Source organism: Solanum stenotomum, chromosome 3 (genome assembly GCF_019186545.1).
Source record: "Solanum stenotomum isolate F172 chromosome 3, ASM1918654v1, whole genome shotgun sequence".
In the NCBI taxonomy this organism is placed as follows: domain Eukaryota; kingdom Viridiplantae; phylum Streptophyta; class Magnoliopsida; order Solanales; family Solanaceae; genus Solanum; species Solanum stenotomum.
In genome coordinates, this window is record NC_064284.1 from 45,367,454 (window position 1) to 45,384,385 (window position 16,932).

The 16,932-nt window shown below is 33.4% G+C and overlaps 3 protein-coding genes across 3 annotated transcripts in view; all 3 read right to left on the reverse strand.

Annotated features, from left to right (window-relative positions):
• The window catches only part of LOC125860573 (inositol hexakisphosphate and diphosphoinositol-pentakisphosphate kinase VIP1-like), a 470,733-nt gene that overhangs the window by 223,725 nt on the left and 230,076 nt on the right, over nt 1–16,932 (reverse strand). The gene's annotated exons all lie outside the window — the stretch shown is intronic.
• Nucleotides 1–16,932, reverse strand: part of LOC125860598 (uncharacterized) — a 1,020,336-nt gene that overhangs the window by 8,691 nt on the left and 994,713 nt on the right. The window lies entirely within an intron of this gene.
• On the reverse strand, nt 1,077–2,741 carry LOC125860588 (probable pectate lyase P56). Its single transcript, XM_049540588.1, has 3 exons — nt 1,980–2,741; nt 1,587–1,887; nt 1,077–1,490 (listed from the first exon to the last, which is right to left on the reverse strand). The coding sequence occupies exons 1-3, from the start codon at nt 2,557–2,559 to the stop codon at nt 1,175–1,177; spliced, it is 1,197 nt and encodes a 398-aa protein (XP_049396545.1). The 5' UTR covers nt 2,560–2,741; the 3' UTR covers nt 1,077–1,174.

The following is a 16,932-nucleotide window of genomic DNA, read 5'->3' on the forward strand; positions in this document are numbered from 1 at the left end:
ATATTCGATCAAATCCTACAATCGTAATAATATGGAGTCCACATGATCGATGTGGGGATCGAGAGAATATCAAAGAATCCACGGAGTTTAGATCAGCGAAGAGTTTACAGTTGATCCTTGGAGAATTCTAGAGAGAATTATGTGTTTTACCCTAATTAATTTGAAGGTGAGAAATGAACAAAAAAGTGCTCAAGTGTAATATGTATGCAAACAACCAACACTTGCTCATGGGGCAAGGCTCCAACATGATCGAGCAGAGGTCTCGTACGTCCCGGGCCTTGCTCCGTAAGCCCCTAGCCTGTGGGTGGATAGTTCATCCTTAACTAAGCACACGAATTCATTTTTTGATATAGCATTAAAGGATGACTTAAAGCTTTATAATTCAACTCTTGGACCATCCATCGATCCACTTAAGTCAATCACTCTGAATGCACAGGCCGTGTTACACTAATAATAATAATAATAATAATAATAATAATAATAATGACTAAATGTGGAGCTGTTCGTTAATATTAAAATAGAGGGAGGTTGAGTATTTAGAACAAAGATTACTTGTTACATGGGAGAAAGACCAAATGCCCTCTACTCTTGATTGCAATTGTATATTATCAGGTTAGTGTAGGTTTTGAGGTTGATTAGTGAAAACTTCATTATCACCATGCTTTACACCTTAGATAAATTGTAAGTGTCAAGATTTAGAGCCCCATATATATAATAATCTCATAATCTAGTTATTTCAACCCACAGCCACAGCCACATATACAAATTCAATTGTACTGTTGGGTATTAATACTTAGCTTGTGACAGTCATGTTGGCCTGCCTAAAATGAGGTTTCAAAGACAAACGTTAACGATCAATGTTGGTGCCAAACCTAATATAGTCCAAACTTGTCAACATGAATTGATTATACATTATCAGGTATGAGATTTTTGTTTGGGGTAAGTAGGACGTGTTATTGAAGTTGCAGTATTTTTCTATGATGATTAAAAGTCTCCGTTAACAAGCTAATTAAGTTTACCAAATTAATTCTATATGTTACATTACTAGCTATTTAATTCTCATGTAAATATTGGTGCAAGAGAAGAAAAGAATGATTGCTATATATATATATATGAGGAATAACATTGTTACATTATAGTCCTGTTTGTCACCCCAATTAGGAAAAGAAAGAAGTTAACATGGGCGTCGAATGTTGCAAGACAAAGCACCAGAAAACTTAGTTAGTAATCCAACTTTAGAAGAGGGTTCTGGTTGAATCAAATTGAGATGATCAATTTTAGAGAGTAAATTCTGGTCACCAGATGGTGTAAATGTAGCACCATTTTCCAAATCATCACCATCTGATATCCATGTCCATTTCATCCATTCTTCCACACTTGATGTACTTTTCTCTCTATATGTCACCTCTTTCACCAACAATTTATCCTCCGCAATAAACCTATTCCCTTGGCTGATGATCGTTGCTCCACTGCTTCCTCCAATAGCGTATCTGTGTCAATATAATGTACGTATGTACGTACGTAAACACACATTTTAAACTGCGGTTACAACAATCATCATTCAATAGCAATAATTAAGTACATACCTTTCCCAATGAGTGTAATCATTGTTCACCAGATGGAAAAATCCAAACCTGCATCTAGGCATCCTTTGATCCAACCTCTTTCCAAAGTGGTTATACGCCAATGTTATTTTCATTCCCCTGTCCTCTACCGAATGATCGTTAGCACCAAACAACATTACTTTTTCATGATCAGTGAAGTGACAGTTGGATATCGTAATATTAGTGGAACCAGCAACAGCATCGATAAGACCATCAGCGGCACGAGACATAGAGATGTGGTCAATCCATATATCATGAGAATTGAAGATACTAATGGCATCACCTGTATGTATGCATGTATGTTAACATATAATTAAATTCTCTTCTCTTTTTTCAATATATATAGTAGTCAATATCATCGATCAGTTATATTACCTTCATCTCCGCCCCTTAGGCCAAGGTGGTCGTCAGACTCCCTAAGCAGGCCACCTGCGGTAGGTACAATATGGTGAATTCGAAGGTTAGAGATAATAACATTTGATGCACTTTGTATCTTAATTCCAGCTCCATTTGCTATGTGAACGTATTTTCCACGTCCATCGATTGTTTTATTGCTACTAACAATTAGTTCCCTGCTCAATTCAATTCTCATACTTTTGGCAAATGTGATCCACAACGGTCCCTTTTGGATCACCCCAAATCGCAGAGTTCCAGGCTTAGGATCAATAACATCATCATCAGAATTATCTGTGACAATGTAGTATGGACCATACTTTCCTCCCATCGCATTGATACCAAAGCCCAACGCACAATCAGCCATTTTCTGGCGATCTTCCGCCCAGAAAGGGTCACATCTCCAGCACTTGTCAATTGAATTCACGGCCATACATGGGCCTTTGTATTTCTTTGTTAGTTTCCTCCTCGGAGCGTTTGTTGCTGTCCCTAGTGCAGCAAATACAAAGAGAATGAGTACAATGAATAGTACATTGATTTTTGTTCTATAAGAGTACTCCATTATAATTATAATTAATGTAGGTAGGTAAGTTGGGGTTATTGTTCAAATTTGTTAGGGGTGTTGATGGTAGTTGGTGTAAGGTCAATCCTTTACACCACTACTACCCTTAGAAAAGTTTTGTGAGAAATCAGGATAATTAATTATTCTTAAACAAGCAACATTATTTGTTCCTCTTTCTGCTTATTTTCATTCATACAACCACCTTACTTATATACTCATAAATGAAGATGATTTTGATCCATTACTTGAAATAAGAAGCGGTAAACATGGTGTGTCATTCCTTAAATATTGCTCTCTCACAAATTCTTGCCTATATATCGTTTTCTTATAGCCTTCCAATAACAAACCACTTTAATTTATATAACCACACATACATTACTTTAAATAATATTTACATTATCAATCTATGTATATAAGTCATTAACTAATTTTTACGTTATCAATGTAGTATTTAAATAAGTCATCGTTTATAATAGCTTATTTCGTTATTTTTTCAATTTATCATATCAAACTTGTTAAAAAATTAGTTCGTGCTGCGGTAGGAAAAGTAAAAACAAACAAATAAGATAATAAATATTCCTTCATTTTCAATTTGTTTGTCTTACTTTCCTTTTTAGTCCGTTTATCAAAGAATGTTCTTTTTCTTTTTTGACACACTATATAAAATTTGTCAGAAAGATGGACAAAAGCGATGGCATGCATTACTTTTTTGGTCAAAATCGACGGAAAAGCAACGCACTCTAGTATGTCGCTTTCATCCTCGATGCTTTTTGAAAAGCAAAGGATTGCGTCGTTTTTGGTCTTTTTTTTAAGAAAGCGACAGACTCTAAAATGCAGAAAAGTGACACAGTCCGTCACCTTTTTTTTTTTTAAAATGCAAAAATGCGATGGACAATGCAACACAGTCTGTCACTATTTTTGATATTTTTTAAATGTAGAAAAGCATTGGAAAAAGCGATGTAGTTCAATCCGTCGCTTTTGTCCTCGACGCTTTCCAAAAAGCAACGAACTGCGTCATTTTTGGTTGATTTTTTTTGTGAAGAAAGCGACAAATGTTGTCGGTATGGAACAATGGAGTGTGTCGCTTTTCTCGTTTATTTTTTTTAAATACAGAAAATCGATAGACAAGGGGACGCAGTCCTCTTTTTTCCATTCTTTATTTTTTAAAATATGCAAAAAAGCGACGGAAAAATGTCGCAGTTCGTCGCTTTTCTAGAATTTATTTTAAAAAGGCAGAAAAGTGACGAACTAGAGGACCATGTCTGTCGCTTTTTCTATTATTATTTTTTTGAAAAAAAATATGCATAAAAGCGAAGGACAAAATCATCATGTCCATTGTTTTTTTCTACAATATTTTTGACAACAAAAATTGTTAGTTTTTGCTGTCCACATGCAAATTCAATTCAATTGAATTCAGCTCATTCATATATATCAAACAAAATATATAATAGCAAACTTAATTAAACTCTAAAAAACACTTACATCACATTTTAAAGACTTATAGTCTTTTAAAATTAGTTCAAAAGTCTAAAATGTTCATAAATTAAAGGAATGAAAGCGAAGGAGTGGACTCTATGCATTCATCCTCATCACTGTCATCAGTGTCCTTAGTAGGGGATGAAGAAGTAAGCCTACGAGCGAGGTTGAACACTTGTTTTTTGATCGATTTGTTGAACGATGTTATTTTTTTTTATCAACAATTCTTTTTTTGCTTAGACTCTGTCAATGCTTGTGTAAGTTTTGCTACTTAATCCAACATAGCAGCTAGTCAAGTGTCTTTGCTTGACGTGACAATCCAATAACTTCCCGAGAGCTCAAATCATAGATTCTTCCCTTGTGTGTGCCCCTACCAATATTTCAGTCCAAATTTGAGTGGATATTTCAGGCATGATTTGGAGTGGATTTTCCATTTTCTCATGCACGCACCGTTGATACTCTCCTTATTAGCATCAAAACAAAAGTTTGTTCAGTCCTTCATTCACCCACACATCAAAATCCGACTCATTCAACTTCTTCTTCACATGAGTCTTCTCGAAAACCTCCGGTTCAAGGGGAGTGCGCCCCAATTCTTTTTCCTATAAATAAAAGCAAAATTTTAGACGATATTAATCAAATAATATTACTAATTATTTACTTAAAAGTTTAAATTAGAACTTATCATCTCTCTTGTAGTTGTTCCAACGCTTTTTACACCTCTGATGTGCAACGAGCCACCTTTAAGATTACTTCTAAATTTTTTGGCTTGTTCAGAAACTGCCTTGGATTCAACCGTATTTTAATATTGGTGCGATTCCTCAAAACATGAGGCAACATCCAAGTCCCAGGTTTATCATTATCCTGGGATTTGTTTAGCGAAACTAGAAAGTCTCACGAATGCCTTTCTCTCAAATGTGATCGCATTGATCATATTGTATTTTGGCTTCCAAGCACACATAGTTTGACAAAATGAATAGCGTTAGATAATTAATAAAGTAAAATATACCAAAAATATTAAACTTAACTGAAAAAATATATAACTAAACATATATATATATATATATATATATACCTTAAATTCATTGAACATCGCCCGACGTCACGGCCCAAAAAAATAGACGTGATGACATTTGTCTTTTTTCACCAAGACAAGTCAGCCTCAACCCACGAAAATGAGCGAAATGCGGAAAACAATAAAAACAAGAACAAAATAAAGTGAAAAACTTATTCTTCTACTAAAACCTCCAAAATCTGGTTGTCACGTGTACAAGCAATTAATAAAAATACAGAATTCGAAAGATAAATACAAGTCTCAGTCTTTGTTTTTAAAATAAGGCAAAGCTTAAGGAAAAGGAAAAGAGGGCCTCCGCCAGGATGACAAGCAACTACCTCTCAAATCCTTCAATGAGCCTCGACTGTCAGGAGAAGAAGAAAGAGAAGATCATCCAGATCCAGACTCGGAACCTACACAAGTGTAGAAGCAAGGGGTGAGTACGAACAACATGGTACCCAGCAAATAACCTACTAAAAAATAACTAGATAGAAATCGAATAGCCCCTACACTCCAATCAAACCTTCTCAAACTACAACCTGCACAGAAATCAACCCAACCTAGCAATTCTACAATACACAGCTCATAAGGCCCAATATTCACAGCTCAATTTTCACAACTCAACAATCAACAAATCAAATAAGTCAATCTCAATGTCAAATAGTTTAGTTACACGTAATAAGTACATCAATCACAATTAACAAGTAATTAATTCATGCATAAGCATCAAATGCATCAAGTGAAGAACAATATCACTAGCAGAAACCATTTCTCACCGGCTTTATATCAAATCACTAGTTGAAACCATTTTCCATCGGCTTTATTTATATCACTAGCCAGAACCATTTTCCATCGGCTTCATATCAAATTACTAGCCAAAACCATTTCCCATCGTCTTCTATAAACACTTATCGAAAATGACATTGACATCACAACATTTGTCAATAAAGACCTCGACATCATAACACTCGCTGACAAAGACCTCAACATCATAAATCATCACATGCCTTATCACGGTGTTCACAATCAATGCATACAAGCAATATCACACTACACGAAAGAGACAACAATTCACACAATTCAAGTCCACATCATGCTTTCAAGTATTTCATCAATCAATCAACAAGAGTCACAATAAGACAATTCACATCATCATGTTCATCACAAAGCCTTTTTCATTTCAACCCCATTTTATTCATTTAGATGTATCAAGTGGACAATTTAAACACTTCACCTCATCCCCATTGGCCATTACTGCCAACATACAAGTAACGAAGGAAGCACACAAATTCTACTAGAATACAAAGTTTAGGAAATCACTTGCCTTAAATCAATCAACAATCACTCCAAAAGTTGAGTCTTACCCTTCCTAATCACTCCAAAGCCACACAATCCATACACAATAAATTTCTAGAAACAATAACAACCACATCAATTCTCTCACATGTGGGTCAATCAACACAAAATTCAATTCGGAAAATAAAGTTTGAATCCGAAATTTAATACTTGAAAACATTACTCAAGGAATTAGGAAATCATTGGAGAAAACCATTTTGAAAAAGGACTTAAAATTACTTCAAAAATTACAATTTTACTAGTTTCTTGGGTTCTCAAAGATAACCCCAAATTTCTCATTTCAAAAGCTTGATTTGAACACATAAATCCATAAACCATAATGTTTAATTGAAGATTTAGAGTTAAGAATCTTTACCCAAAAGATTTTCCTCGAAAATCTAATCCAAATCGCCACCCCAAAGCTCCCAAAACTCAAAAATGATGAAATGAGGCTTAAACCCTGAAATGGCAGACAAAAAACCATCTCTGATGTCACAAAAGTGACCAGGCAAAAATCTTGAGCATCGCAAAAGTGAAGGTCGTTTAAGCGATAGGACTTTCGCAAAAGTGAGGCCTTTTGCACCAGAAAACACTGCTAAAATTTAAAACATCGAAATGACCTTTAGGAATCGTTCGGAATCCTGTACACACAAATAACATATGGAAATATATTATACTCAATGTTCCAGACTTAGTGGAACCATAAAAACATGAATATGAGGTCTCCTTGAATATACATCCATGAAAAACACAATAAACTAACTCACGCCTAAAAAGGCTAAAACAAGCTCGGGACCTCTCGAAAATCAATCAAGACCTTACCTAGGCCTAAAATTATCCCTCGAATCCATTTGAACTCTTGAAATTTTGATCCAAGCATCCGAACCCAAATATTGACAAAAGTCGACTCAAAGGCTAAAATTTCATAATTTCACAATTTAGGACCTCAATTCTCAGAAATACTTGGAATCTGAAACAACCAACTCTCACAAACTAGCTTTCACATTTTGAGACTGATGGAATTGACAGAATTACATTCCAACACTCAAAAATCCAAAAAAAAATGGAAAATCACTTTCTTAACAACTTAGCCTTTCAAACTCAAAACTAATCGATTAGCAACTCTTAACCCAAAGTTCAAAACCAACTTTTCAAAATCAATCAAAGAAGACTATATGTCAATATTAGAGCGAAAAATGGTAATTTCCATGGAAAAACAAAAAATGACCAATCGGGTCATTACACCCCATGTGTGATAGGCTTACGTAAAAAGCATCCCAACACTCTTGTAGAGCCCTAGTAGCACCCTTCAAAGGATGCCACCTGCAGGACACATAATAAACATGTTAGTTCATGAATGATATATTAATGTACAAGAAATAAATAAAATAAAATAAATTAATAGATAACAAAACAAACTTACAATAATCCATTCGGCTCAAGCATGACTTTACCAATCCTGTTCCTCTACCTAGGTGCTAGATCAAGCGTCTCATCAGGTGTAACAACCTGTGGAGGTGAATGTGATAATCCTGGATGCACATAATGTTGAGTCAATGGAAGAGTAACAACCATAACATCTGACTCAATACTAGAATCTCTAATCCTAATGACAGATAGGTGAGGAGATGTAGTTGTGGGATGTGGAGATAGATATGTACTTGTGGGATACGGGGATGGAGTACTAGCGGATATCCTATTTATTAATAAGGTCTGCGCTCAACAATAAGCCTCTGTAGGTAGGATATTGTAGTGACGTTGAGGCAAGGACTGTGAAGTAGAAGAAACTCCCTATGATCGATGGTACAGAGTATGATATGCTCACGGATCCGCAATTCCAAATGGAACAACATATATATGGGTAAGTATTGTGTGGCTCTAGCGTAAGTGAAAGAAATCCTGTGATATCCTCTTCTTTGATAGACCTCCTCGACTTCTTCTTTATAGTCTTATTAGGCTGGTTAATCCCAAGATGATCATGGGATCTATCATCGTCACCACCTAATGACATCTATATGAATTTATATTTATTATATATAAAAATCATAAATTAAATAAAGTTAGTATTAAAAAAATAAATTAAATTAGATACTAGCTATAGTCTATCATTCTACCACTCTTCCTCCTCGCTTATTTCATTTCCATCATTCTCTTATTCTTCCTCCTCAGTTTTTTCATCTTCATTGTCTCGTTCTTTCTCTTTGAATGATTTATTTTCCTCATCCTCATTTATTTCTTCCTCAAAATTTTACATTATCTCTTCATCAAATACTTCTTCTAATATGTGCTGAGAATGTTCTAGTGTGGTTTCCAATTTAACATCAACTTGTTGTTGAACAACTGCGTCATCATTTCAGTACCCTACATCAAAGACATTGTCAATTTAAATCCTTTCCACAAACTTAGTCTTTATAAAAATCCACCAATCAGTCTTGACTTTATGCAACAGATATGGAGCGTAATGCACTTGCTTTGTATTTTGTGTAATGATAAGAGGATCATAACTTCTGTATTGCCTTGTGTGCTTAACTTCGATTATATTATGTTGTTGGTCCATCCTTGTGCCTCTATGTTATGAGTCAAAATATCTAAGCTTAAATTCATTACGATACAAATGAACCATAAGTGTATCTGAATTAAAAAATTTCAAGAACCTATAAGCACTACAAGGACACCTAACCAATCCATAATTCTTAAAAATATCAAGTGTCAATGCATGTTCAATAAAACCTCTAATATTGTCAATAAACTCAGGTTTGAAACCACCACCAGTTTCATAACACATGTTTTAAAACATCCACAAACGATAATCCATCTACTCAATGGCGTAGCCAGAAATTTCATGAAGGGTGTCCAAATTTTGAATAGTAAATATTAAAAAATAATGATTTAAATTATCAAAACAAATAATCAAGCTAAGCAATATTTAATTAAATATAAGAATATTTTAAATAGAATTAACAAGTGTATAATTCAAAAGTAACATAAAGACAAAATAAACTACTATTGAAAGCATTATTTAAATATATTATTACAATTTTACTCGACGAGATTTCATATCCTGAAACGCTTTTATAATAGACTCGTTAGAAATAGTATGGAATACTTTCTTTTCTACATAAGACACTATACAACCATCTAAAAACTCATCACCCAATAACAAGCAAATGCTGCATCTGCACTCTGACTATACTCCAACCAGTCATACGCTTGATACCAATCAGAGTTGAAACGACACATTGCTTTAGCGATATATGATTGAGGGTATTCTGTAATATTAGGTTGACAAGGACCAAGTTTAAGATATTCCCTTCTTATTTAGATACTATTCTTAATAATATTGTGATATAATTTGGGTAAATGGGTCTCATGTCTATAGAGAAAGAAAACCTTATTCCACAAGGAAAATGTATTAGAATTCAAGGAAATCTTATTCCACAAGGAAAGGGTATTAAAATTTAAGGAAATAATTCAATTTTAATTGAAAAAAATCCTTATTACTTATTAGTCCTAATCATAAAAGGAATGAACGTCACATATATGACATTTTATACTATTTATAATTAATATTTTTTCAAGAAACGAAATTAAAGCCTAATTCAAAGTAAAAATAAGGAAATCACAAAAAAAATGGAAGGTGAGATCTGAACTTGGGACACTCAAGACAAGCTTGACACTGTTTACCACCAAGCTACTAAACATTTATGTGAAAGTAGTGCATGTTTTTTTATTTCTTAAATTCAAGAAGGAAAAATAATTTCAGAAAAATGGAAACGCTCATGCGAGGAATCAAATCGAGGCAGCGACTGGGTATGCGATGGCTCAAACAAACTCCACAACGGGTTTCTTTGTTATTTCAGGGTGTCTAAAATACTATATATACCAATATAAATTCAAAACTTTACGTATATATAGTATAATTTTTCGACGAAGGGTGTCAAATTGAACACCCTGGAGACAACGTGGCTCCGCCCCTGCATCTACTAAAATATAGATATTCAAATATAAATTAAATAAAATAATAATTTAACTAGATTAAATTAACTTTTATTGTTAATATACATGTATATATATGTATATGCCACACTCACGAGGGACTGAGAAGTTCATGAAGTAGCGAGTTAAATGAGAGGCTAGAGTCAAAGGCGAGTCAATGAGCTTCTCAATTAATGAAGAGCTTCCCTTGATGTGAGAAGAACTATCTATTTGAATTATTAAGAAAGCGGCCTTCCATTCCTTCTTTGAGGAGTAGATTGAAGGGCTTATCGCTTCTCCTACTGCTGCTCCTGACCCCGTCCCAAAGCCGACCGATCTGTTGCCTTAACTTAAGAAAGATCGAGGGAATCATTCCTCTCTAAAAGAAGAAGCTAGAATATTTCTATTGATAGAGTTTTCATGTCTGCGCATAGAATCCTTTTTTGCCCTTCCATTCTGTTCTTACGGTAGTTGGGTCGGAATCCATGTGATGGTTCGTTATATATATATATGTATATAATTTATCTACCTAAGTTCATAAATACTAAACTTCAAGATCTCCAAAGTTCACGCTTAATTAGTTCATAAAAACTACATTTTATCAAGATTTCTAAAGTTCACAATCATAGTTCATAAATTCTACAATTCAATATTTCAAAAGTTCACAACCTAAAGTTCATATATAATTCCTACAATAATTCAAAAATTGTAAAGTTTAAGCTTAATTAGTTCATAGAGACTACAATTCATCTAGATTACTAAAGGTCACAACCCAATAAGTTCATAAATTCTACAATTCAAGTTTTGTAAAGTTTACAATCTAAGGTTCATATAAATCCTAGAATAATTCAACATTTCTAAAGTTTAAGATTAATTAGTTCATAAGGACTATAACTCCAAAATATTTCTAAAGTTATAACCTAAGTTAATAAATTTATGAACAATTCAAAATTTCTAAAGTACCACAACCTAAGTTCAAATAAATCCTACAATTCAAAATTTCCAAAGCACCATAACCTAAGTTCAAGTAAATCCTACAATTCAAGTTCTAAGTTCAAGTTATACTTAAGTTTTAAGTTATAATTACAAATTCTAATTAAGTTATAAGTTCATGACATTCAAGTTGATGTGACACCTCTCAATGGCATAGAAACCTAGTTATCTTTTTTTCTCCTTTTTTGAGTTTTTTCATTCATTTTTCCATTAATCAATCTATAAAATAATTAAAAAAATTTAATCATACTCATTACATATAATTATATCTAATGAAAGTTACAAAAAACCCTCCACCTATCTGTATTCTCTACTTAAATAACATGTCTCCTCAACTTCCTTCTACTTAATTCTCATGATCTAAACAATCTATAAATAACAATCATCTGTGGAGTTGTTGCATGTTCATTTCTATTTTCTCCAACTTCATATTGTTAGTATTTTGTTTTATTGTTTTTCAGTTTTTATGAAGATTAATCATCTATGGAGTTGTTGCATGTTCATTTCTATTTTCTCCAACTTCGTATTGTTAGTATTCTTGTTTTTTTTTCTTATAAATAAAAATTTCAACTTTTATGAAGATTATAGATATATTTTTTAGAATTTTTTCTTGTGTTACAATAGCCAAACAAAAGTTTATCAAGATGAAGAAGAAAGTTTGAAGGTGATGTAAGTTTCATCAAAGAGAAATAATTAAATCAATTTGCTACAAGTTCATCAAAATGTAGAAGAAAGTTTAATGGCGGTGGAAGATTCATATTATAATTTTAAAAAGTAAAAGTTTCAATAATTTATAAATACATAAATGTACTTATTGTTGCTTATATAACATTTTCAATTTATTATTTATCTATCAAGATATGTCCCCTTCAAGAACAAGATTAAGCACACTTTTTGTATCAAGGACAACATAAATGATGTTCAACGGATTGTTTTGTTGCTTAAATAAAACTTTTTGCAATTTCATTATATAAATTTTTGCCTTTTAAATATACAATCCATATTTATCTATCGATTATATATATATATATATAAACTCTTAATATGATAGAAATCCTCGGTCATGTCACGACCCAACATGATTCATGAGTGTCACCCACACTTAACCTCCTAGGTAAGCGAATCGACAAATTCAACCTCAACTTATATTAATTGTTCAATATACAAAGTACAACCATAACGCAGAAGTTCAACTCTTATTAATATAAGAAACACAAATCCACTAAAGTCTATTAAATATCTATTAATTCCCAAAACCTAAAAGTCATCACATCAAGGACATCTAATCTCCAAATACTAAATCTAAGAGTATCAAGGACAATAGAATGAATAAATAGAATAGTTTAGTCTGAAAACTAAGGCTATGATGATATAACCAAGAGAATCTAACATGAGCTAAAACAAATAGCTCACCTAGAAATATGATGTGCAAGAAACTTTCTGGAGTTGAGGGCGAGTCGAAGTCGCTGGTACACTCATTGCACTCCACAAAAGGAAAACGAAGAAAAACACAAGTAGGAGTTAGTACATGGCAAGATGTACTGAGTTGATATCATATGCAGACTCAAAATAGAAACCAATATGCTTAAAGTAATAACATAAAATCAACTATAGCACTTAGCAAGTGGCAAGCAACAAGCAACACGAACAAGTGACAATAGAAAAGAAGCCAGTACGTATTTAGTCACAACATCAAGAACACACATGAGGACTCATGCCTCCACACCATGCTTCTTTGGAAAATGAGTTTGTTCAGATTGAGTACATTAATTTATTTCAGGGGAAAATTATAAGTATACCCCCGAACTTTTGTAAATGGTATACAAATACCATCCGTTATACTTTTGGGACATTGGAGCCTGCCGTCCAAAAACTAGAGCATATTTGCCCTTCACTCTAACAGAAGACCAAATAGGGACACATGGCATAATCCTACGGAGGGTCCCAGTTTAATCAAATAATTAACCCAAAATTTTAAAATCAACCCATATCCACCACAAACCCGTATAACCCATTACTCACACTTCAACTAAACCATCCAAAAACCTAAAAAAATTCCCATTTCTGTTTCCCTTTTCACTTCATCCAAAAAAAAAAATTATATTTGGCATTATTGCTTTTGATAATCTCTTTCAGATTTCTAACCTTCTTTTTCACTAGTCCTAATTCTTGTTGTGTAGCACAAATTAAAGCTTCTCTTTCGCCTCAATGCTTCGGAAGAAACTTCCTTTAACGCCAATGCTAAATCATCTAAAGCCTTTCTGCACTTTTCCTCTGTCTCATTTGCGAATTTCATTTCTTTTCTTAGAAAAACTCATCTCATCTTTGAATGCCTTGGCCTTTGACGATGCAATGTTCTCGTTCCCTTTTACCATTTCAAATTCAAACTTGTTGTTTTCTACTTTCTTTTTTATCAAATTTTTACTCTCCTCATTAATGTAAGAAGTGTCTAAAGATTCAATTTTTTTGCAAAGAGAAGCTATTTCAAGCATGGATTCGTCGAGTTCAATATGCAATGTTCTCGTTCCATTTTACCAATTCAAATTCAAACTTGTTGTTTTCTACTTTCTTTTCGGTCAAATTTTTACTCTCCTCATTGTAAGAAGTGTCTAAAGATTCAATTTCTTTGCAAAGAGAAGCTATTTCAAGCATGGATTCGTCGAGTTCAATCTTGACTTCTTCAAACCGTCTTGTCTTAGCTAACCAAGCATCAAATATGTTGGTAACCAAGCATCAAATATGTTGGACTCTGATAACTTCTTGTTCTCCAATCCATCTTCTAATTCTTGAACCCTTCTCTTAAAATTGGATAACCAATCTGTCACACGAATCTTGAATGATTTTACAGAACTATATCCCTCTTTCACTTTTCCTAAACTAACATATTTCTCTAGTATCTTGAGATCACATTTTATCACCTTTCCGAGTTCCAATTCAAATACTTGATATCATTATCTTTACTTCTTCATAGAATTCACTTGATTTCCTTGATGTTATTCCATCACTTGCCTTCATATTGGCCTATGGATTACTTTTTTTTTTGAGAGAAATGGGGATTTTTTAGGTTTTTGAATGGTTTAGTTTAAGTATGAGTAATGGGTTATACGGGTGGGTTGAGTGGATATGGGTGGGTTTTTAAATTTTGTGTTTAATTAATTGGTCAAACCGGATCCCTCCTTAGGAGTTCACAACGGGTCCCTAGTTGTTCTTCTGTTAGAGTGAATGGTAAATATGCTTTAGTTTTCGAAGGACAGAGACCCAATGTCCCAAAAATATGATGGAGGTATACCATTTACGAAAGTTGGGGGGGGGGTATATTTATCCTTTTTCCATTTAATTTAATATGTTTTCCTTGTCCTAAAAATCTTATTCTTCACCCTTTTCATTCAGTGAATTGGATGAATTATTTGAGCTTTAATTGTTATTAGAAAAGTATGAGAAACTATCTCACACAAACTTGAAAGGTAAATAAAAATAACGACGACAACAACCACCGGTGATGGTCCTTTTTGGTATTAATCAATAATAAAATAATAGTTTAGCTTGAGTATGAATTGAGAAGTAAATATATGATGGGTAGATTCTCAATCGATTACTAAGATCAATCCAAATTGGTTCCAGGACAAGGATAAGGTATGATTAAGAACTTCTTGCACTTCTTATTGTTCTTTGTCATACCACTTGGTTATAGGTAATGTTAGTTTCTTCATAAGTCACAAAGATGAAACTGCGTTGGTCCTGATAGAGGATTTAGATACCACTAAATTTTAATGGTTTTCTTAATTGAAAAACATATTTATCTGTAAGTTAGTGAAGGAGCGGGTAGCTAAACGCTTCCTAACAGAGGGTGATGCAGCCGGTAGGTATGTAGGTTACTATGCAAGCATTAATGATTTGATTTCACAGCTCAAACACGGTGATCTATAGGCCATAGGGAGACAATTTACTCTCACTATTAATCTAAAAGTAAAGAAGATGAAATGAAGTGTCCTTAAGTGATCCTCAGATTGATCACCTCTCTGCTCCAAATATCTCCAAGTGAGCACAACAACTTAACTGTGTATTGTTATCATTGTTGGGTTTTAGCAAGGTGTGAATGAGAAATAAGAATGAGAAATTGGGAAATATGGGGGAATCAATTTGGAGGAAAAATGAAAAGTCATTTCAAATGAAAAGTGTTTGAAAATGAAAAGTCATTTCCCCCATATTGGTAGAAGAAAGGAAAAATGTTGTCCTTATATTAGGAAACACTTCCTTTTAACTCTTAAAGGGTTAAGAATAAGGTGCCCCCTCGCGCCGTCCTCGTCGCTCGCTCGATCTCGTCCTTGGCCTCGGCCTCAGCTTCGGATTTGGCAAATGATGTGATTGATTAATAATATTTTTGGACAAAATTTATTTAATCAATCTCATTAATTGATTTCCTTTCTCTTATAAATTAATTTAGAATGTTAATTAATTAAAAGAATTAATTTCGCGTAACAGAATTATTTGAAATTCGCGCGTAACGGTAAAGTCGTTCTGAAGGGACTTGTTCCTTTCGAAAAAATGTTATTTTTCCCAAAAGACACAACGGTCTGGAAAGACATGTCTGAACAGATGCGTTCACACTATTGTCCAAATAGACATGTTTCTTGTTGTAATTTGCTATAAATAGAGTCTTTTTCCATTTTTCAACACTGAAATTTTTTCTCTCTGCATACATTTTCTTACAGAAATAAAATTGTCGATCGACTGAATCTGTGTGCGCTCTCGTTATTGTTCTTGCGTTCGTTGAAATTAGTGAAGTTTGAGGTACCACTACTTCTCTAATATTTAATCTGTTTTATCTTGGGAGGAATTAATCTGTAACCTCGGGTACTTGAGGGGATTAAATTTCTTAAGGAAACACAGTGTATTATGTGGACTCATATTATTTATTTTCTGTCTGTTTTCTCTTTTTTATGATTTTGTTTTCTCTAACCTGAATACAGGAGATAACAAGCTTAAGAAATTTAATTGGTTTCTATATTTGAGGTTTTTGGAGATTAAAACCTTTCTGGTTTTCTACTTTATTTTAATTTTAAAAATTCAATCTATTAACGATTAGAAGAACATAAAAACTTCATCATTAAATCAGAAATAGGTTGTGTAAGGATTATTCTTTATTGTTAGTATTTCACATACTAAAATTGTCTACCATTTGTGACTGAAAAATGACAAATTCAAGTCAAGTAAATGTTAGAATAGTGAGTGCTGCAACAACATCGGTTGCACACAATCGTTCAACTGCTACCCTTGCACCGACTGAGAAACCTGCAAAGATTTTTGGAGTCGACTTCAAGAGATGACAACAAAAGATGTTCTTCTATCTGACTACGTTGAGTCTGCAGAGGTTCATCAGTGAGAACGTTCCTATGCAGATGAAACTCCGGACGAAGAACGATTCTTGGTAACAAAAGCAGGGAAGCATTCAGATTTTTTGTGTAAAAACTATATTTTGAGTGGCCTGCAAGATGATTTGTACAATGTGTACAGTAGTGTCAAGACCTCAAAAGAACTCTGGG